This window comes from Sorex fumeus, unplaced genomic scaffold, assembly GCF_029834395.1.
Source record: "Sorex fumeus unplaced genomic scaffold, SorFum_2.1 ptg000058l, whole genome shotgun sequence".
Classification (NCBI taxonomy): domain Eukaryota; kingdom Metazoa; phylum Chordata; class Mammalia; order Eulipotyphla; family Soricidae; genus Sorex; species Sorex fumeus.
Window position 1 is genome coordinate 14,018,337 of NW_026606115.1, and position 22,758 is coordinate 14,041,094.

At 38.8% G+C, this 22,758-nt stretch overlaps 1 protein-coding gene across 3 annotated transcripts in view; it reads left to right on the plus strand.

Moving 5' to 3' along the window:
• The window catches only part of CHRDL1 (chordin like 1), a 183,757-nt gene that overhangs the window by 121,386 nt on the left and 39,613 nt on the right, over nt 1-22,758 (plus strand). For all 3 annotated transcript variants that reach the window (XM_056125803.1, XM_056125804.1, XM_056125805.1), the window contains exon 6: nt 902-995. In XM_056125803.1, coding sequence (XP_055981778.1) covers nt 902-995 — 94 coding nt within the window. The remainder of the gene's footprint in view (nt 1-901; nt 996-22,758) is intronic.

The following is a 22,758-nucleotide window of genomic DNA, read 5'->3' on the forward strand; positions in this document are numbered from 1 at the left end:
AGAACATAGAATTTTAGAAAATATATACTATGCAAAGACAGACAAAATCAGCAATTAAATTTGATCCACCCTCTTGCTTTGTGCTAGAATGAGCTGTCAATTTAAATAATATTGAATAGTTTTATACAGTAGTTTCCCTTGCCTTATTTATCTATTCACTTCCCATGGTTTCAATTACCCACAGTCAAACATGATCCAAAAATATTCTGTGTAGTTTTTTACGTATATATAGAGTGGGAGAACGTGGAAAGGAGGAGTGGGAAATGACAAAATATAACTTTCATGCAGTGTATTGTTATATTTGTTTTATTACTATAGTTTATCATTTACCTAATTTATAAGCTTTATAGCAAATATGTCTGTATAGGGGGAAACATAATATCTCCATGGTTTCAGGTATACCCTGGAGTTCATGAAAGATATTTCATCTAAGGGAAGTTGTGAATTACTCCTTCTGAAAAAGGGAGGTTGTGAATTACTCCTGAGCTGTATCTTTTGCTCGGAAGACTCTAGTGAGCATTATGGAAGCAGATACACTACAAAACCCGATTCTGTGAAATTCCCAACATCAAGCTTATGTGCAATGGTAAACACCAGATGCAATGAATAGAGAAGAAAGAAGCAAGAATATAACTTGGTGATTTAGAGGCTAAGGGCAACCCTCACATTATCTTCTTAGATCATAATGCTCCACTAGAATTGCCAATTCTCTGTGACTTATTATCTATCATGAATAAATAGTAGAAAAAGAGTGCATAATAAGTTGTACACGGTATGTAGAATTGACTGTGAGAGAAAATTGGGGAAGACATATTTTGAACTCCTCAAAATCCATTTCATTCTGATATAAATCTACACCTATCCCAGAGCCTCTGACCTTAATTATGTTTCTCCTTGGCAGGAAGGAAATGTATATTGTGGTCTCAAGACTTGCCCCAAATTAACTTGTGCATTCCCAGTTTCTGTTCCGGATTCCTGCTGTAGGGTATGCAAAGGTATGTTTCCCATTCCCTACTACCTGATGTGCTGGAATACTTAGTAGCAGGAGTTAAAAGTGAGAAAATACATATCCAATATTTAGAAAATAAATTTTCTTAGGCAACTTTCTGTTTCAGTAGTGCTTTCATTCAAAAAGTGGTGGGATAAAGCACTTATTTTAAGTACCATCTGGAGAGTAACAGGAAAAGTGTGTCTACTTTTTAAGTCATCAAATATGAAAATTAGCATCATTATCTCACTCTTTTTCATATGTCTTCAGTTTCACTCTTATATTAATGCATTATAAAACTCAGGCTCTCTTCACTCACATTTTTAAAAGACAAAATAGTGTTAAGGAAATAGCTCCAAGGCCTAAAACATGTGTTTCACATGTGGGAGTTCCAGGTTCAATGCCTGGTTCCACATGACCACATGGTCCCTTGAGCACCACACCAGACCAAAGCACAGTCAAGTGTGGCACAAAATCAAAGGTAAAAAACAAAGAGTAAGTGTGCACCTTATAAAGAATTGATGTAACCATTTTTTAACATGGTGGAGGACAAATTTAGGCATATTTTTAAAATCCCACAATAAAATAGTTCCATAATAAAATCAAAATGAAAGTCAGCAATGATCTCAAATTATAGCCAAAACGAAATTGTCCAAATGACAAAATGCATAAAAATTGTGAAATTCTCTAAAAAGCTGAACTTATCTGGGGAAGGGGGTGGATTTGAAGCGTCCTTCGGACATTGGTGGAGGGAAGCAGCCATTCCAGTGGTAGTCATGGTGTTGGAACAATGTATGCAAGAAATTATCAATGACAGTATTGTAGTTCATGGTATCTAAATAAAAAGGAAAAAGAAAAACTTGAATTTTCAACTTCTCAAGGCAGTCTCACTCCCTTTTATGTTCCACTTCTTTAATAATAGCACCATTTTAAACAATCTAGGTTCAGGGCCAGAATGATAGTACCAAGTGATAGTAGACCACTTGCCTTGCATGTGGCATACCTGGGTTCAATCTCCAGCATCTCATATAGTCCTCATCCCCTCCAAAAATAACTCTTCAGTGCAGAGCCAGAAGTATATCTTAAGCACTTCTGGGTATGACCCCCAAAACTAAAACATCATGTTATAGGATCAAACATTATTATATTTAATTTCTCCAATTGGGGCTGGAGCGATAGCACAGTGGTAGGGTGTTTGCCTTGCATGCAGCCAACATGGCCGACCCGAGTTCGATTCCTCCGCCCCTCTCGGAGAGCCCGGCAAACTACCAAGAGTATCTCGCCCGCAGGGCAGAGCCTGGCAAGCTACTTGTGAAGTATTCTATATGCCAAACACAGTAACAACAAGTCTCATGATGGAGACGTTACTGGGCCCGCTCGAGCAATTTCTCCAATAAGCAGTCTTTACTATTCCTTTCTTTTCCTGTTTTCTTTAGGCTGGCATCTTAATTCTGTCCTCTTGCCTTACATATAATCAACAGATTGAGCATCTACTATATGTTCAATCATTGTGCTGAAAGCTAGCTGTGTGTTGATAGAGTAGGCTGACAGAATACTGCTAGAATATATAATAGTGTCACTTAAATTGTTTGAGGATTTGTTTAATCACTTTGTTGTCATTTATCAGAATTTTGTGAATCACTGTGACACTCTTGTTCAGATCACAATTTATACAACCCTATATCTCATATAAATCTATGTTCAATATATACAAAACTTCCACCTACTAATGTTACCACCATGGACCAAATACCCAACCTTTCATAACCTTGATAGTTTCAGCTTTGAAAATGTAAACTATATTGTCTGCCACCCATGAAAATTTTATAATAATCATGAGGCCTAGTACAGAATGCTTGTCTTATACATGATTATTATTATATTTTCTATAATTGTCACCCGTGGTGAAATTTTTCTTCACTCCCTCCTTCCCTCCTCCCTCCTTTCCCTCCTTCCTTCCTTCCTTCCTTCCTTCCTTCCTTCCTTCCTTCCTTCTTTCCTTTAATTTTGGTGCCACACCTGACTTTACTCCAGGCTTATTTTACCTCTGTGCTCAGAGGTCCCTGCAAGCAGTGATGAGAGGTTCAGGCAGTACCAAGGACTGAATACAGGCATATTACATGTAAACCATTCACTCAGTCCATTGAACTACCTTAGCCTCTTTCTCTTATTTTATTATATCCCCAAAAGCAACACATTAAATCTAGTCATTTATTGTTTTCCTCACATTTGACAATTTTAAGTCCTTTCTTGTTTGTCTCTTCTCCTGCATAAATAGAAAAATTTATTCATTTCCCTAAAATAATAAAACCATACTTTAATTCAATTATTGACTTTTCCTGCCTACCATTTCTTGATTTCAACTTACATAAGATATTTCAATTTTCTTTGAATTTCTAATTTTTGAATCATCTAGTTATTTTTTTCTGTTGAATGGTTTTAAAAGGTATGTCATAGAGAATGGAATCAAGATATTCTTCTTCCCACTTGTAGTCACTCTAATTGCATGCTAGCTACTGTTCTCCCTTCCGAAATCCGACACGCCATTTCGTCAGTAAAGAAGCAAACAGCACCCGGCCCAGACAAGGTCAGACCTGAACACCTGAAGAACCTGCCGTCAGTACTCATCAATACACTGGCTCGGCTCTTCACTCGCTACCTGTCTGAATGCAAGGTTCCATCTCAATGGAAAACCAGCAGGACCGTACTACTGTTCAAGAAGGGAGACATCCATGACATTGGCAACTATCGCCCGATCTGCCTATTGTCTGTCATCTACAAGTTGTTCACTCGAGTCATCCTGAATAGGATTGGCAGAACACTAGATGAAGGACAACCATGCGAGCAAGCAGGGTTCCGCAAAGGATTCAGCACCATCGACCATATCCACACGATAACCAAGCTCATTGAGGTTTCTCGGGAGTTCAAGATGCCGCTCTGCTTAACGTTCATTGATTTAAAGAAGGCCTTTGATTCTGTTGAGACGGAAGCGGTCATTGAAGCCCTAGCCAATCAGGGCATTCAAGCCCAATACATCAGGATCCTCCGTGAGCTGTATTGCGGATTCACTACCAGGATCTCACCATTCTACAAAGAAGTGATCGTTGATGTCAAGAGAGGGGTGCGGCAGGGTGATACCATTTCACCAAAACTCTTCAGTGCCACCCTCGAGAACATCATGCGACGACTGGAATGGGAAGGAATGGGAGTGAAGATAGATGGTCGGCAACTACACCACCTCCGCTTTGCTGATGACATTGTTTTAATAACACCAAACATCAGCCAAGCGGCACAAATGCTGGCCGACTTTGACCGTGAGTGTGGAAAGGTAGGACTACAGCTGAATCTTACGAAGACAATGTTTATGAGAAACAGCCTTGTTCCTGACGCCCCATTCGCTCTCAATGGAACAACCATCTCCGAATGCAACAGCTATGTGTACCTAGGTCGAGAGGTCAACATGACAAATGACCTGGCACCCGAGCTGCGCAGGAGGAAGAGAGCGGCTTGGAACGCCTTCAAGAACGTCGAAGAAATAGCTAAGAGGACGAAGAACCTCCGGCTCCGGGCACATCTCTTTGATTCCACTGTTCTTCCTGCATTAACATATGCCTCAGAGACCTGGGCCCTACGCAAACAAGATGAGAACGCCATTCAGGTCTCCCAAAGAAGAATAGAAAGAGCTATGCTTGGAATATCACGTTTCACTCAAATGAGAGAACGAATCCGGAGTTCTGACATCCGTCGACGATCAAGGATCAGGGACGCTGTCTCATTTGCCAAGGTGTCGAAAATCAGATGGGCTGGTCACGTAATGAGATTTAAAGACGACCGTTGGACTAGAGCTGTTACTGATTGGATTCCACGGGATGTCAAGAGACCGCGTGGCCGCCCACCTACCAGATGGTCAGACTTCTTTGTCAAGGTCATGAACGATCGGTTTGAGGCCCTCCATGTTCCCGGAGCGAAGAGATGCCATTGGGCTACACTAGCACGCGACAGGGACAAATGGAGACGTTACTGGCGCCCGCTCGAGCAAATCGACGACTAACGGGAAGTTAAGTGATTAAGTGATTAAGTGAAATGCTGAACCTGTGAAACTTAATATAAAGGACCCATTGAATCAGAGTTAGTTCTGTCACCAAACACTTAATGTGTGCCTTTCTTCCAGGGTCAGAGAGCAATATTAGCCAGGGATTGAATCTCAGCCCCAGCCTCAGTTGTTTAGACATGTCTCTGAGGCTAGGACAGTCAGGAGAGTGTTGGCAGGTTCTGTGTCATTGCTGGTACTTGAGCAAACCTCATCTGGATCAAAAGCAATGTGCAAACAGCCACTGGAACCTTAAGAGAAACTTATCAGAAGAAAATCTCTTCAGAGATTGTACTACTGCCACATTCTGGGCAGGGAGACCCCAAATCAAAACCCACACCCAGCTTCCCTCCACCATTTTATCATTTCTGTTTCCTGTCTCCTGCCTATCTTGCCAAGGCAAAGGAGAAGGTTATGTACTTGAACTCTAGATGAGGGAGAGGTATTTGAGGTAAGCCATTGGTTGTGTTGAGAGCCAAGCCTGCACTTGGTAAGTGGTGTATATATTTAGTACTTGCTATGGACCATGCGATGGCATAAGCATATGAGTATATTACAGCTAATTTGATCCTTGAAACAAAGTAATATTATGACCATTCCCATTTCACAGATGAGATGAGACATAAAATGTTGAGTGATATGCCCACGGATGCATGGAGAATTAGAATTCAAACTTGATCAGCTTAACTCTAGATTCCTAAGTTCTTGCACTACTGATTGGGATCCATATATAGGCGTGTTAGAAGAACCTCTGTTAGTGACAGGGAGAGAAATGCACTGTACATTGATATAGCCAATAACCCTAAGAGTGTGGTCATGTTGCCCATCTTTCCCCAGTAACACAACCCCTACCAATCACTCTCTTGCTTTTTATCATTAAAAGGAGAACATGGAAATGCTTTTTTTAATTTAATTTTTATTTATTTATTTGTTTCATTGAATCACCGTGAGATAGTTACAAGCTTTCATGTTTGGGTTACAGTCACACAATGATCAAACACCCATCCCTGCACAAGTACACATTCCCCACCATCAATATTCCCGGTATACCCCCCCTTTCCCACCCTCCCCCTGCTTCCATGACAGACATGATTCCCCATAATCTTTCTCTACTTTGAGACATTATGGTTTGCAATACAGACACTGAGAAGTTATGGCTGGTCCTTTATCTACTTTCAGCACACATCTTCCATTCCAACCAGTTCCTGAAGCCATCATTTTCTTAGTGATCCCTTCTCTATTCCAGCTGCCTTCTCCCCTTTGCTCAAGAGGCAGGCTTCCAGCTATGGAGCAAACTTCCTGTCCCGTGTATCTACTATTCTTAGGGGTCAGCCTCATGTTAATGTTGTTTCATACTCCACAAATGAGTGCAGTCCTTCTATGTCCCTCTCTTTCTGACTCATTTCACTTACCATGATACTCTCCATGTCTATCCATTTATAAGCAAAGTTCATTACTTCATTTCTCCTAACAGCTGCATAATATTCCATTCTATAGATGTACCAAAGTTTCTTTAACTAGTCATCTGTTCTAGGGCACTAGGGTTATTTCCAGATTTTGGCTACTGTGAACAATGCTGCAATGAACATATAAGTACAGATGTCATTTCTACTGTCCCTTTTTTCATTCTTGAGATATATTGAGAAGGGGTATTGCAGGGTCATATGAAAGCTCAATTTCTAGTATTTGAAGGACTGTCCATACTGTTTTCCAGAAAGGCTGGACTAGTGGGTATTCCCACCAACAGTGAAAGAGCATCCCTTTTTCCCCACATCCACTCCAGCACTGGTTGCTTTTGTTCTTTTGAATGTGTGCTAGTCTCGTGGTGTGAGATTATATCTCATTGTTGTTTTGATTTGCATCTCCCTGATGGCTAGCGATGTAAGAGCATTTTTTCATGTACCTTTTGGTCATTTGTATTTTTTTTTGAGGAAACTTCTGTTCATTTATTCTCACCATTTTTGATGGGGTTGGAGGTTTTTTTCTCGTACAATTCTACTAGTGTCTTGTATATCCTGGATATTAATCCTATTCTGTGGGCTCTTTCTGTATTTTGGTCACTGTTTCTTTTGAAGTGCAGAAGCTTCTTAGTTTGATGTAGTCCCATTTGTTTATGTTTGCTGAAAACGGAAATGTTTTTACCTTCCTTCATGAAACATTTGTTGAACCAGGCACTAGACTGGCACTTGAGATACAATGGTGTACAAAACAGACATGGAAACTGCTTTTGTGTATTATTGGGAAAGACAAACAATAACTAAGTAATGACATAATTAAAATAAAATTGCAGAGCTGGAAAGATAGTATGGCAAGGACGATGCTTGTCTTACTCACAGCTCACCTGGATTTGATTCCCGGCACTCTATATGGTCCCCTTAGCCTGCCAGTAGTGATCCCTGAGTATAGGGCCAGGAGTAATCCCTGTGCACTGATGAGTATGTCCAAAAACCAAAAATAAATAAATAAAATATACAGCAGCTATGTCATATGCTACAAAGAAATGATGTTATAAAAATCAGTAATTGAGAGGACTTGGTCTGCCAGGTAGATAAATAAAAACTTCTAGGACTCTCTCTCCAAACTCAACTCATAACACATTTTCTTTTCATTCTCCAATAAAACTCATTCCAATAGAAAACAGAATAACTCCAATAGAACACACTCAAAAGAAAATAACTGCTCCTACTCTTCTGGAATGCACAATTTTTCATCTCATGATGAAATCCTACAGCCTTGTCCTTCAAACCATATCACATTATCCTCAACTTTAAATAATGCTGTGATTGCCCAGAAACACACTATTGGATATGCCAATTGTTCTTAAATGAATAGTCATCATGAGCTTCAAAATTTATAGAAATTAATTTAATTTATTGCCTGAAATTATTAAAAACAGAAAAATTGGAAATAATTTCTAAATTTGCATCCTAAGTGGATATTAATTTTGCTGAAGGTTCTTTTTTCCTAAAATCATGTAGACATATAACTGTTCTGTCAGTGATGAATTTTGTGTATATATATATTTCTTATTGTTTTATTAAGGTTCACTTTGTCTTCATTTACATAAAGATGGCTTTGATATGTAAATTCAAAAGAAATAAGATGTAATTTCCTTTCTTTTTTTTAATTTTTTTTCCCTTTATTTTATTTTATTTTTTTTAAAGTTGTAGATTTACAATTTTTTGTGCTTTGGTTTCAATTATACAATGATCAGATACCCATCCCTCCACCAGTGCCCATTTTCCACCACCATGGATAATATCCCTCCCACCCCCATCCCCCCATCCCCCCTGTCTCTGTGGCAGGGCAATCCCCTGTGTTCTCTCTCTCCTTTTGGGTGTTGTGGTCTGCAAAAGGTGAATGAGAGACCAGTTGTAGTTACTGGTTTTGGCATATCGAATACACAGCGGATAGCTTGCCAGGCTCTTCCGTGCGGGCGGAATACTCTCGGTAGCTTGCCAGTCTTTCCGAGAGGTATAGAGGCTTTTAGGGTGACCTCTAATCACCCTTGTAGGTGTTACCATATTTGAACCCTATCAAATATGGTACGACAATTCCAGAAGACGGGTATTTAGTGTCTTATGATGTGTCGCGCGGCCGCTTGCGGCCGCGCGGGTCCGGAAAGCGTCCTGGAGTGTGGCGACGGCTGGGTAGTGGAAGTAGTGTCGAGAGTGGAAGTCTGCCAGTGGGGTATTTATCTGGGTAGGGTGGGTCTCCTGTGCACAATTCGATCCCTGGGTGGTTGATGGAAGCAGACAGGGCAGGGTAGGGTGGGGCTCCTGATTAGAATCCCTTTGTCACCTGTGGTGGTGGGAGCAAGCAGAGAAGCTCTGTCCCTGGGTCCACCGAGCCTGGAGTCCAAGGTCTCAGAGAGTTCCGCTTACCTTGTTCTGTGGGTCTTCAGTTGTGCGTGGGTCTCGGCCGGAGCTGCCGCGCGGGTCCGGAAAGCGTCCTGGAGTGTGGCGACGGCTTGTTCTGTGGGTCTTCAGTTGTGCGTGGGTCTCGGCCGGAGCTGCCGCGCGGGTCCGGAAAGCGTCCTGGAGTGTGGCGACGGCTGGGTAGTGGAAGTAGTGTCGAGAGTGGAAGTCTGCCAGTGGGGTATTTATCTGGGTAGGATGGGTCTCCTGTGCACAATTCGATCCCTTGTTCTGTGGGTCTTCAGTTGTGCGTGGGTCTCGGCCGGAGCTGCCGCGCGGGTCCGGAAAGCGTCCTGGAGTGTGGCGACGGCTGGGTAGTGGAAGTAGCTATGTGTACCTAGGTCGAGAGGTCAACATGACAAATGACCTGGCACCCGAGCTGTGCAGGAGGAAGAGAGCGGCTTGGAACGCCTTCAAGAACGTCGAAGCAATAGCTAAGAGGACGAAGAACCTCCGGCTCCGGGCACATCTCTTTGATTCCACTGTTCTTCCTGCATTAACATATGCCTCAGAGACCTGGGCCCTACGCAAACAAGATGAGAACGCCATTCAGGTCTTCCAAAGAAGAATAGAAAGAGCTATGCTTGGAATATCACGTTTCACTCAAATGAGAGAACGAATCCGGAGTTCTGACATCCGTCGACGATCAAGGATCAGGGACGCTGTCTCATTTGCCAAGGTGTCGAAAATCAGATGGGCTGGTCACGTAATGAGATTTAAAGACGACCGTTGGACTAGAGCTGTTACTGATTGGATTCCACGGGATGTCAAGAGACCGCGTGGCCACCCACCTACCAGATGGTCAGACTTCTTTGTCAAGGTCATGAACGATCGGTTTGAGGCCCTCCATGTTCCCGGAGGGAAGAGATGCCATTGGGCTACACTAGCACGCGACAGGGACAAATGGAGACGTTACTGGCGCCCGCTCGAGCAAATCGACGACTAACGGGAAGTTAAGTGATTAAGTGATAAGTGGTCTGCAAAAGAGGCATTGAGTGGCAAACATGTTCAGTCCATAGTCTACTTTCTACATGCATCTCCCCTACTGGGAGGATCCTCCAAACATCCTTTATTTGGTGCTCCCTTCTCTATCTGAACAGCCCTTTCCTCTAGGATACCCGGCTGGCCTCTAAGTTATGGAGTAATCCTCCTGGTGCTGATCTCAGCTATTCTTGGGTATTAATCTCATACTTTGTTACTTTATATCCCCCAGATGAATGCAATCTTTCTATCCCTCTCTTTCTATCCCTCTCTTTCTAACTCATTTCGCTTAGCATGATACTTTCCATATTGTACCACTTGTATGTAAATTTCATGACTTCATCTTTTCTAAGAGCTACATAGTACTCCATTGTGTAGATGTACCAAAGTTTCTTTAACCAGTCATCTGTTCTTGGGCATTCAGGTTTCTTCCAGTTTCTGGCTATTGTAAAGAGTGCTGCAATGAACAAACAAGTGCAGATGTCACTTCGACTATACATTTTTGCCTCTCTGGGATATGTTCCCAGGAGTGGTATTGCTGGGTCAAATGGGAGCTCAATTTCTAATTTTTTGAGAATCGTCCATACTGTTTTCCAGAAGGGCTGAACCAGTGGACATTCCCACCAACAGTGAAGGAGTGTCCTTTTCTCGCCACATCCACGCCAGCATCGGTTGCTTTTGTTCTTTTGAATGTGGGCCAGTCTCTGAGGTGTGAGATGGTATCTCATTGTGGTTTTGATCTGCATCTCCCTGATGATTAATGATGTAGAGCATTTTCTCATGTGCTTTTTTGCCATTCGGATTTCTTCTTTGAGAAAGTTTCTGTTCATTTCATTGCCCCATTTTTGGATGGGGTTGGATGTTTTCTTCTTGTGGAGTTTAACCAGTATTTTGTATATACTGGATATCAACCCCTTGTCAGATGTGTATTCGGTGAATATCCTTTCCCATTCTGTAGACTGTCTTTGTATTTTGGTCACTGTTTCTTTTGAGGTGCAGAAGCTTCTTAGTTTAAGATAGTCCCATTTATCTATCTCTGTTTTCACTTGCTCGGCCAGTGGCGTGGCATCTTTGAAGATACCATTAGCTTCAATGTCATGGAGGGTTTTGCCAACTTTATCTTCAATGTACCTTATGGTTTCTGGTCTGATGTTGAGGTCTTTAATCCATTTTGATCTTACTTTTGTACATGGTGTTAGGCAGAGTTCTGAGCCTATTTTTTTGCATGTAGCCGTCCAGTGATGCCAACACAATTTATTAAAGAGGCTTTCCTTACTCCACTTCACATTACTTGCACCTTTATCAAAGATTAGATGAGCATATGATTGAGGAGAGATGTCAGTGTATTCAACCCTGTTCCATTGGTCTGCAGTTCTGCCTTTGTTCCAGTACCATGCTGTTTTAATTATTACTGCTTTGTAGTACAGTTTGAAGTTCGGGAGGTTGATTCCTCCCATTTTCTTTTTCCCAAGAATTGCTTTAGCTATTCGTGGGGGCTTATTGTTCCATATAAATTTCAAGAGTGTTTGCTCCATTTCTTTGAAGAATGTCATGGGTATCCTAATAGGCATTGCATTGAATTTATATAATGCTTTCGGTAGTATTGCCATTTTGACAATGTTAAGTCTCCCGACCCATGAGCAGGGGATATCTTTCCATTTCCTCATTTCCTCTTTTATTTCCTGAAGTAGCGTTTTGTAGTTTTCTTTGTACAGGTCCTTTACTTCCTTAGTTAAGCTGATTCCTAGGTACTTGATTTTCTGGGGCACAATTGTGAACGGGATTGTTTTTTTCATGTTGCTTTCTTCTCTCTCACTGTTTGCGTATAGGAAAGCCATGGACTTTTGGGTATTGATTTTATAACCTGCAACTTTACTATACGAGTCTATTGTTTCTAGGAGTTTTTTGGTGGAAGTTATTGGGTTCTCTAAGTAGAGTATCATATCATCTGCGAATAGTGAGAGCTTGATTTCTTCCTTTCCTACCTGAATGCCCTTAATATCTTTTTCCTGCCTAATCGCTATTGCAAGTACTTCCAGTACTATATTGAACAGCAGTGGAGAGAGTGGGCATCCCTGTCTTGTCCCTGATCTTAGAGGGAAGGCTCTCAGTTTTTCCCCATTGAGGATGATGCTTGCTGTAGGCTTGTGGTAGATGGCTTTAATTATGTTGAGGAAGGTTCCCTCTATACCCATTTTGGCTAGGGTTTTCATCATAAAGGGGTGCTGGATCTTATCAAATGCTTTCTCTGCATCTATTGATATGATCATATGCTTTTTATCTTTTCTTTTGTTGATATGGTGGATTATGTTGATTGATTTCCGAATGTTAAACCATCCTTGCATCCCTGGGATGAATCCTACTTGGTCATGGTGTATGATCTTTTTAATGAGTAGTTGGATTCTATTTGCTAGTAGTTTGTTGAGGATCTTTGCATCTGTGTTCATCAGGGATATCGGCCTGTAATTCTCTTTCTTTGTGGTATCTCTGTCTGCTTTTGGTAGCAGTGTGATATTTGCTTTGTAGAAACTGTTTGGAAGTGTTTTTGATATTTCAATACTAGTAAATAAAAGGGGGAATTGAGAGTGATGAACTATGACAGGCAGAATGATCATATTTTAATATTAACTACACTAAAATTATAAAAACTTAAAATTCCATCTCTTCAGGAAAAGTGGACAGTTTATATAATTGTCCAGTTGATTCAAGCAATTGCTGGAATGACTGTATGAACTTTTCCCTGGGATTTAACTATTAAAACCAGACCCACATCCTCTATTTCCAAGTAATCTGCTCCTCTTTACATGGAGTCAAGAAGCCAGTTCATAGAATGAAGGACATTAAACTGACTACACTTTATTCTCATGTTGTACAGGCCGCAAGCAGTAGTATATCACTAAAGAACCATTCTCTTGCCTTATTGTTTTGCCTTTAATGGATGTGGTAGCCCAGAACTTAACTCTATTTGAGTACTTGGGCCTTCACCACTCGAGTAAATTGAACTGCCTTCTAATGAAGCAGATATATTCTCTGAAGCCTTATTTTAAGCCAAGATATAGGGAAGGTTTTAAATAAAATGGAAACTCCTTTTCTACAAAGAGAAAGTAGGAAGAGACCTGCTTAACCATGAAAAAATATTAAGCTATAGCCATTTGGGGGGCTCTCCAGGATCCTGACTTTAGAAATGAAATCATTTAGAATTGAAGTGCTTTCCCTTTCTATGTTCTGATGTATTTTTACTTTCCTCTACATTTCATTTATTTGTTTGAGCTAGAGAATTCTATTGATAAATAGGCCATTTGTGGTAAGTACATAAGTAAGTAAAGGCCCTCCCGTTGATCATCGATTTGCTCGAGCGGGCCCAGTAACATCTCCATTGGAGACTTTGTTGTTACTGTGTTTGGCATATCGAATACGTCACGGGGAGCTTGCAGGCCATTTGTGGTAATTCATTACTTTGGGTTTTCCCTATGTGTAAATTATTCCCATTGCGTAAGGAAGACTAAGTGGAAAAAATATGAAAGAGAAAGGAGTGTTAAAAAGCTAACATGTACATGGTACTCATTGTGTGTCAGGCACTCTTCAAAGCTCTTGAGGTTATGTTAATCCATTTCATCTTCACAATTATATCAAGAAGGTATTGTCTTTATTTTTAAATTTAGGAAATTGAGAAACATTTCATTCATTTGTCCAAAGACAGCTGGGTAAGAAAAGCATGAGCCAGGGTTTGGACATATTGTACACAATTGTCTGTCACTTTGGGGATGTGAAACAACTTTGGGGACTCTATCAATTCTAAGCCTACTAAATGGGAAAGATTTTGTGACAACTCAGATCCCATGAATCAGATAGGGTAACACTGCAGAGTCATTGAGTTGCAAAGACCCTGTTTCCAACCATAAGCTTCTGTGTATTTATTCACATCATCAGCACAATAATGGACACGGGAGTCTTCTAACAAAGGGTGTTTCTTTATTCCCCTTTTCCTAATTCATTACTCAAAACACATGCACTCCCATAACAAACTTTTTCAAAGGTACGTTTCTAATATTTTTGATAACATTTTTGTTCACTTTTTCATACTTGATTTGCTACTGCTGCTCTCAGAATTTCCCCCTCTGTCTATGTCTTAGTGTATCTCAAACATATTTTGTTTAAAACTTTGTCTATATTGATGCACAACAAAGTGCTTTATTTTTTCACCACTTTATTTGAATATTCTGGCTTACAGAGATATTCATGATAATTTGTTACAAGGATTCATTTGAATTTTATTTCCCTTATGATTTGAGTGGCCATATAATTTATTAAACAAACGAAAACACTTTTGAGAGAGAGGGAAAATCTTAATTCCAACAACAATCTCACCACCACTGTCACCTTGCCATTCACCCTTGTCTCCATTTTCCAAGCCACCCCTTAAGCCTGTCCCTGTCAAAATGCTTTATTTGATAAAATATTTTCTATAGAAATGACTGTCTAATCTACAAGACAATTGCCATATTCAATGTCTACGAATAGAAAATATACCAATATTCTTTAAAATTTTTATTGAAATAATATTGTTTTAAAACATAAATTTTAGGTGTATATCATTATGCTTCAAAATCTGTATATGCTACACTATGAGCACTACCAAATATACTTTGCATATCAGTGTTCTTTAAATCTTGGCTGAAATTTAAGCGAACTTGTACCCCCTTCAACAGAATTTTTAGAATTCAAAATTTGGCAGAGACCCCAATATCATCAGTTTTCACTGCTTCTTTCATGTACGACATGGGTCCTGGCTTCTGGCTAATAAAGTGACCCACAATGGAACATAGCAAACAGTTGAGGGAGATTTACTAAATCCCTTGCTATCTACACTCTCCTATTTTCCTCAAATTGTAAAATTTCCCTTTAATAATTTACTCAGATTCTTCTAAGTTCAATTTGTTTCTCTCTAACTACAAATATCATGTTTTCTTTTCACAGAGATCACCTTCTTTGTCTCATGGATTTGTTTAATTTTAATTTGCCTTATGATTTGAGTGACCATATAATTTATCAAACAAACTAAAACAATTTTGAAAGAGATAAGAAATATTAATAATTATGCCTGCCAAAATGAGGCATAAGACAGGGTTGTGCCAGATAAATTTGGATTTAAGAGCACCTATTTATGATTTCTTGTGTTGTTCAGAAATGGCCACATGCTGGCGTTGTTTTGCCATCACAGGTTTATCTCTGTGGATATCTCATCAGTTTGCTGTACACTTTGTTCATTTGAGAGGATCACATTTATTTCTGTGATCTAAACAAGCCTACATGAGATTAATGGAAGCAATGAGCTTTATAAGCAATTTAAATTTTTTTCTGAGCCCTTGACAATTTTTCAAGTACTTGTTCTCCATTTCCCCTATTACTCAAAAATCAAACGATTACAGCTCCATTGGGTACCACTGAGAGTAAAAGTGAGGTTTGAATAAACAACATGTGGCTTTTTAAGGTTAAATGAATATTGTTGACATAAAGTACACTAGAGTTGTTTTTCATTTTGGTTTTAAAATTGGTTAAAATTACATCTTGTTACTTCTCGAAATTAACTGGACTCCATTTGTCTCCATTAGAATCATTATTTTGTTTTCTGTCTTGGCCGAAAAAAAAAAACTCATTCTCAAGATAATTTGCCTAGAGAATCGGGAAAATATAGGAAAAAAACCCAGGTTATTAGGGGCTGCAGTGCTTACATTTTGTTTTACATATTTTGTCTCTCAGATCAGAGTTACTTAGATTTTTCTACTCATGACTTCTTTCCACCTGAAAAATATTTACCTTGATTCATATATAAGCATATAAAATAAGTATACAATTCAAACATTTTCTGATAACAAAGCTATAGGTATTTGTTTTAGAACAAAATTGAATAAAAGGGTATGTGGCCTTCATATAAAGTCAAAACCCAGTTTAAGCAGGTAGTTCTTGAATATTTTTGTTATATCTAAGATTATACATAGACTAACCTTTTTCAGCTATCCATAAAACTGTTCGCAGAGCTATAGAATCACTTCTATCCATGCAAAATGCAAGCATCTCTTTGCACAAATTAAACAGAATAGGTAAAATAATGAAATCTTTAGCAGTTATATATAGAATATTTCACCTTAAAGTGGAATACTACCTCCACTATCTAGTTGCTGCCATGCTCCAGGCCGCATTCCGGATGCTCAGGCCTAGCCTCAAGCATGAGAGAAGCCCTACAAAACCAGGTAAGCAGAACTTTGTGACCTTGGACTTCAGACTCAATGGGACCCAGAAACAGAGATCCTCTGCCTGCTTCCACTAATCTCCAGCGACCCAGGGATCACACCCAGAAGCTCCACCCTGCTGGTACCTATATATATATATATATATATATATATATATATATATATATATATATATATAACACAGGTACTTGACCTGTACACCATAGAGAAGCCCAAGGCCCCTCATCCTTGCCCCCTGTTCCAGATCTCTTCTTGCTTCCATTTCTCTCTTTTCTTGGCATTATTGTTCCCGTAATCTAGAACCAGTACTTTGCCTATCTTTACTACCTGCCATTGGGCTGGAGCGATAACACAGAAGGTAGGACGTATGCCTTGCACACGGCTGACCCGAGTTTGATTCCTCCATCCCTCTCAGAGGGTCCAGCAAGCTACAGAGAGTATGCCACCCGCACGACAGAGCCTGGCAAGTTCCCTATGGCATATCCGATATGCTTAAATAAATGTTTAAATAAATTTAATGCTTAGGGGAATTATTCTTGAGAACCTAAAGAGGATCATTTTCTCTGTAAGGTCATTAGTAAGCTGAATACTAAACTGAGAGTAAAATTACTCACTTTCACTAAACTAAAATGATACATCTCTAAACAGACAAGAACTATTAATTGTACAGGTTTTATTTAAGCATAGTAACAACAAGTCTCACAATAGAGACATTACTGGTGCCTGTTCGAGCAAATTGATGAACAACAGGAGGTCAGTGCTACAGTGCTACACTTTAAAGTGTCCTTTAATGGCTTTAGAAATTCAAAGACAACAGAAGTGATGCTAATTTCTACTTGAAAAAATGGCATATTTCAATAAATATTCGAAGTAATAGCTTGTTTCTACTTTGGAGCACACCCAGTTATTCAGGACTTAATCCTAGCTCTGTGCCCAAGGATCACTTCTGTCTGTGCTCAGAGAATCATATACAGTCCCTGGACCAAACCCAGGTCAACTATGTAAGAAGAGAACATCTCACCCATTATATCTCAGCTCCCAATCCCCATTAGTGTTGTTTTGTTTTGCTCTTTCATTAAACAAAATTTAATGCTTAGGGGAATTATTCTTGAGAACCTAAAGAGGATCATTTTCTCTGTAAGGTCATTAGTAAGCTGAATACTAAACTGAGAGTAAAATTACTCACTTTCACTAGACTAAAATGACACATCTCTAAACAGACAAGAACTATTAATTGTACAGGTTTTATTTAAGCATAGTATGAGAAATAAAATTTAAACCAACTGATTTTTATGGAAAATAAAGTAGCAAATAAATTAGACTTGAGTTAAAATACAAGGTCAGTTAAATGTCCAAATTAAGTCTATAACAGTCACAGTTAAACTTTGATTGCAGTCTTCTTTTAGAGAGCAAAATTTTTCAAACACAACTTGCTACACTTGGTCCAGAGTTTAGATGCATACATAATGCTTAACAGGAGGGTGGTGATCAGGAACATGCTTCCTTGATGCTGCTTTGATAATGTCCACACACAAGTGAAACACTTGAAAAGTAGATTTACTTGACTGTCAAAAATGCTTGTGTGTTCAAACACAGGTTGTAATGCATTTATTCAATGTGTATTACAGGATATTAATAGCTTCTCCCATGCTTAATACTCACTTGCCTCAGTCTGTTTGCCCTCTTTCATCCCTGCTCATTTAGTAGAGAATATATGATTCTGAATTGCTTCAAAATTCTGACCAATGTGTAACTAGTTAAAATATTCTTTTAAAACCCTTTTAATATCCTAGTATCTAAATGCAAAATCTGTACTTCTCAGAAGGCCATGTAAACATTTCATACCAAAAGCAGTGTCGAATCTATGTTTTAAAAGGACATTTGATAAAGAGAGCTATTCCATGACTGTTCTTAAATTCTTTATTCTCTTTCAGCTACTTGGATTTAGTTTGAAAATCACATTTTACAGTCAAAGAAATAGTACAATGTGTACAGTACTTGCCTTACTTATGACCAACCGGGTTTAGATCTCCCCATACTCCGCTAGGAGTGATATCTGAGCACAGAGTGAGCAGTAATCCCTGAATACAAAGGAAGGAAGGAAGGAAGGAAGGAAGGAAGGAAGGAAGGAAGGAAGGAAGGAAGGAAGGAAGGGAGGGAGGGAGGGAGGGAGGGAGGGAGGGAGGGAGGGAGGGGGAGGGAGGGAGGGAGGGAAAAAGGAGGGAAGGGAAAATGGAAGGAAGGAAGGAAGGAAGGAAGGAAGGAAGGAAGGAAGGAAGGAAGGAAGGAAGGGAGGGAGGAAGGAAGGAAGGGGAAAGGAGGGAAGGAGGGAGGGGTTAAGGGGTAAGGGGGAGGGAGGGAGGAAAGAAGGGAGGGAGGAGGGAGGGAGGAAGGAAGGGAGGGAGGGAGGGAGGGGAAAGGAGAGAAGGAGGGAGGGCTTAAGGGGTAAGGGGGAGGGAGGGAGAAAAGAAAGCAGGGAGGATGGAGGGCTTAAGGGGTAAGGGGGAGGGAGGGAGAAAAGAAGGGAGGGAGGAGGGAGGGAGGGAGGGAGGGAGGGAGGAAGGAAGGAAGGAAGGAAGGAAGGAAGGAAGGAAGGAAGGAAGGGAGAGTGCTTTGTAAATGCTCATTATTTTGGCTGAAATATCCTCTTTTCAACATTTTGTTTATAACCCTAATATCAGCTTCTACAATATATTAGTTCTTAACAGTTATTAACAGTTATTTTTGGAAGACTTCCTTGATTATGTATTACTATTCCTTCCATAATATCACCCAAACACATAAATTTCATTTGTATTTCAAGATGCTGCTGTTTGTGTCTGTGTGTAGGCTGTTTTTTGTATTAATATCCTTTACTTCCACCTTGTAAATATCTTGAGGGCAAGGACACAGATAGCTTTCTTTCCTCCTCTTTTAGTTTAAATTTTAGATATGGGAAATATCTAAGATATAGACTATGGTTCAAGGGATTTATAGTCTCTTCAGGGAGAAAAGGCTGTCTTCCAAAATATTTAACAGCATAAACTATAGTTAATGTTCAGTATTCATTCAATAATCTAATGAATACTGAATGGGTACTAACTACATACCTCGTATTATTCCAGGTTCAGTGAATAACATAGGAAAAAATTCTTCTTGTAAGTGAATTTTAGTGGATAATAGCACAACAGAATACTATTTAGAAATTTAAAAAAGTAAAATGCAAACTGAAAACTTTAGGTTTACAGGAATAGGTGGAAAAGATGATGCACAGGTAGAGATTGTTAGGAACTTTGATGAGGTAAGGTAACGGCACCAAGACCATAAATGTCAACACTATTGTAAACACATGATCCTTAGCTATAATAAACTTTTAAACTATTTTTTCAAAAAGATGTAATCATGAACTTTAGGACAAAAAATGGATAGAATTTGAGGTGATTATGCGAAGTGAAATAAGTCAGGAAATAAGATACTTACCCAATGTGTTACTTATATGCGTGCTGTGAATTATTAAAGTAAATGAATTTTCAAGAAACAGCAAAAATAACTCAGAATCCGTGAAAAATGGTAGTTACCAGAAAAAGAAGTAAAAGAAGGAAATAATTTTTGAGGCATATTCTTATAATTTCCTTGTAGTCTTATGGAATATTATCTTATTTACAAAGTCTATGATTATAATATTTTATAATACCAAAGTTTTGTATATTTATATATCTTATACTCCAGCTAATATCGTAATAAGAAATTAATGTTTTAACATAAGACAAATAAAAAACTTAATATGACTACATTGCTAATATATATTAAACTCTTCAAAAAACTGTATAATCATCAAATATGGACCCTTAATATTCCTTAAACTTTCTTACTTGTCAATTTTTTTAAATTTTTTTCAACTGTTAAGAGAGTTTAATTAAGCTAAGTGCCAAAAGATACAAATTATGGTGTTTTAATTGACACAGCAATCATTTCCCAAAATTGTATTATTCTGCCTCAATTACACTGTATTTTTATATAACATGTGACAAAATAATATTTAAACAAAAATTTACAGAAATATACATGCAATCATTGTCTTAAACTATCCTTTTAAATTATTTTTAATAGAATCACAGCTAGATACACAATTTCAAAAATGTTTCTGTTTGGGTTTCAGTCATATAATGTTCCAATATCCGACATTTCACCAGTGTACATTTCCACATTTCCATCCCCCAATGTTCCCAGTTTCCCTGAAAATAATTTTCATCATGAGATGCCACCAGAACTTTTGTGGTAGGTGGTGTGAAGCTAATATAAAGAGAGTTATAGAGATGCTTTCCCAAAATTTATATTAGCATTAATGCTAAATAAATAAAATTATTTAAATATATAACAGAAGGGGTTTAATTATGTGTTCACAAATTTAACTATGTATTCATAGAAGAGCTTCCAGTTTTGTCATTTCACAATTATTTATTGGGTTACTGCTATATGTCAATCACAGTGATATATTATGCTGTATAACTACAAATAACAAATAATGACTATGCCTTATGGAGTGTATATACTTATTTGAGAACCAATAAATCTCAAGTTTGGGTTTCAATATACATTAATTCATTTTGTAACTTTGAATTACAGTTACCTTTAGAGACTCAGTTACACGTAGGAATTCAACCTCTCTAAGCCTAAATTTCTCTATCTGATAAGGAGAGCAGTTAGACAAAGTTTTTCTTAAAGTCAGGTACATATCTAAGGCTGCAGAATTCTAAGCCCTTTAATGGAAATATTTTCATTATTTGAGGAATGCTTTGAACAGGAGAAAAGTGGCTTTTATAAGCATAAAGGAGCTTGGGATATGGGAAGTAGGAAGGTAATTTAAGATGAGTAAAGAGATAAAACATGGAAGCAAGAACAAAAACTATGTGTTTAATGGAAAAGAAGGAAGTTAAAAGTTTTCCATTATAGTATTTGACATAATTATGTAGTAGGTAGGTGTTCAATAAATATGAGATGGGGGCTAATTACAGAGAATATTACATGGGAATTCACTAATGTTTTTTATATAATCAGATCAACATTTAAAATGTTTATTGTTATTCATTTCACCGGTTACAGAAATCTCAGTTGATTTTTGCTCTTCTATTCTAACAAACATAATGGATTAATTCTACTTTGTGTTCAATTTTAAAATATATGACTAGAAATATATATAACTGGGTGGGGAGACAAAATATATTTTTTTAATTTTTATTAGTGAAGCACCATGAGGTACAGTTGCAGACTTACAAATTTTTGTGCTTGGGTTTCAGTTATAAATTGATCAAGTACCCACCCCTCCACCAGTGCACATTTTCCACCACCACTGATCCCAGTATCCCTCCCACCCCCTATCACCCCGCCCCACCCTGACTCTGTGGCAGAACATTACCTTTTGTTCTCTCTTTCCTTTTGGGTGTTGTTTGCAAAAGAGGCATTGAGTGACAATCATGTTAGGTCTATAGTCTACTCTCAGCATGCTTCTCCCATCCTGGGAGGATCCTCCCAACACCCTTTATTTGGTGCTCCCTTCTTTATCTGAGCTCCCTTTTCCCCTAGCATGTGTGGCTGGCCTCCAAACCATGGAGTAAAATTCCTGGTAGTAATCTCAGACGCTCTTGGGTGTTAGTCTCCTATTTTGTTACTTTATGTTCCCCAGATGAATGCAATCATTCTATGTCTATCCCTCTCTTTCTGACTCTTTTCACTTAACATGATACTTTCCATGTAGTACCACTTGTTTGTAAATTTCATGACTTCATCTTTTCAAGCTACATAGTACTCCATTGTGTAAATGTACCAAAGTTTCTTTAACCAGTCATCTGTTCTCCAGCACTCAGGTTTTCTCCAGATTCTTTCTATTGTAAAGAGTGCTGCAATGAACAAACAAGTGCAGATGTCACTTCGACTATACTTTTTTGCCTCTCTGGGATATATTCCCAGGAGTGGTACTTCTGGGTCAAATTGAGCTCAATTTCTAATTTTTTGAGAATCTTCCATACTGTTTTCCAAAAGGGCTGAATCAGTCAACATTCCCACCAGCAGTGAAGAAGGGTCCCTTTCTCGCCACATCCGCACCAGCATCGGTTGCTTTTGTTCTTTTGGATGTGGGCCAGTCTCTGTGGTGTGAAATGATACCTCATTGTTGTTTTGATCTGCATCTCCCTGATGATTAAGGATGTAGAGCATTTTCTCATGTGCCTTTTAGCCATTCGGATTTCTTCTTTGAGAAAGTTTCTGTTCATTTCATCACCCCATTTTTTGATGGGGTTGGATGTTTTCTTCTTGTGGAGTTCAACCAGTACCTTGTATATCCTTGATATCAAGCCCTTGTCGGATGTGTATTCGGCGAATATCCTTTCCCATTCTGTAGACTGTCTTTGTATTTTGGCCACTGTTTCTTTTGAGGTGCAGAAACTTCTGAAATAGTATAATTATACAATTAGTGCTTATGGAAAATTAACATAGCAACCAGTTAAACCTTCAGAATTCATAATTTTCCCCATAAGATACATTTGAATTAGTAAA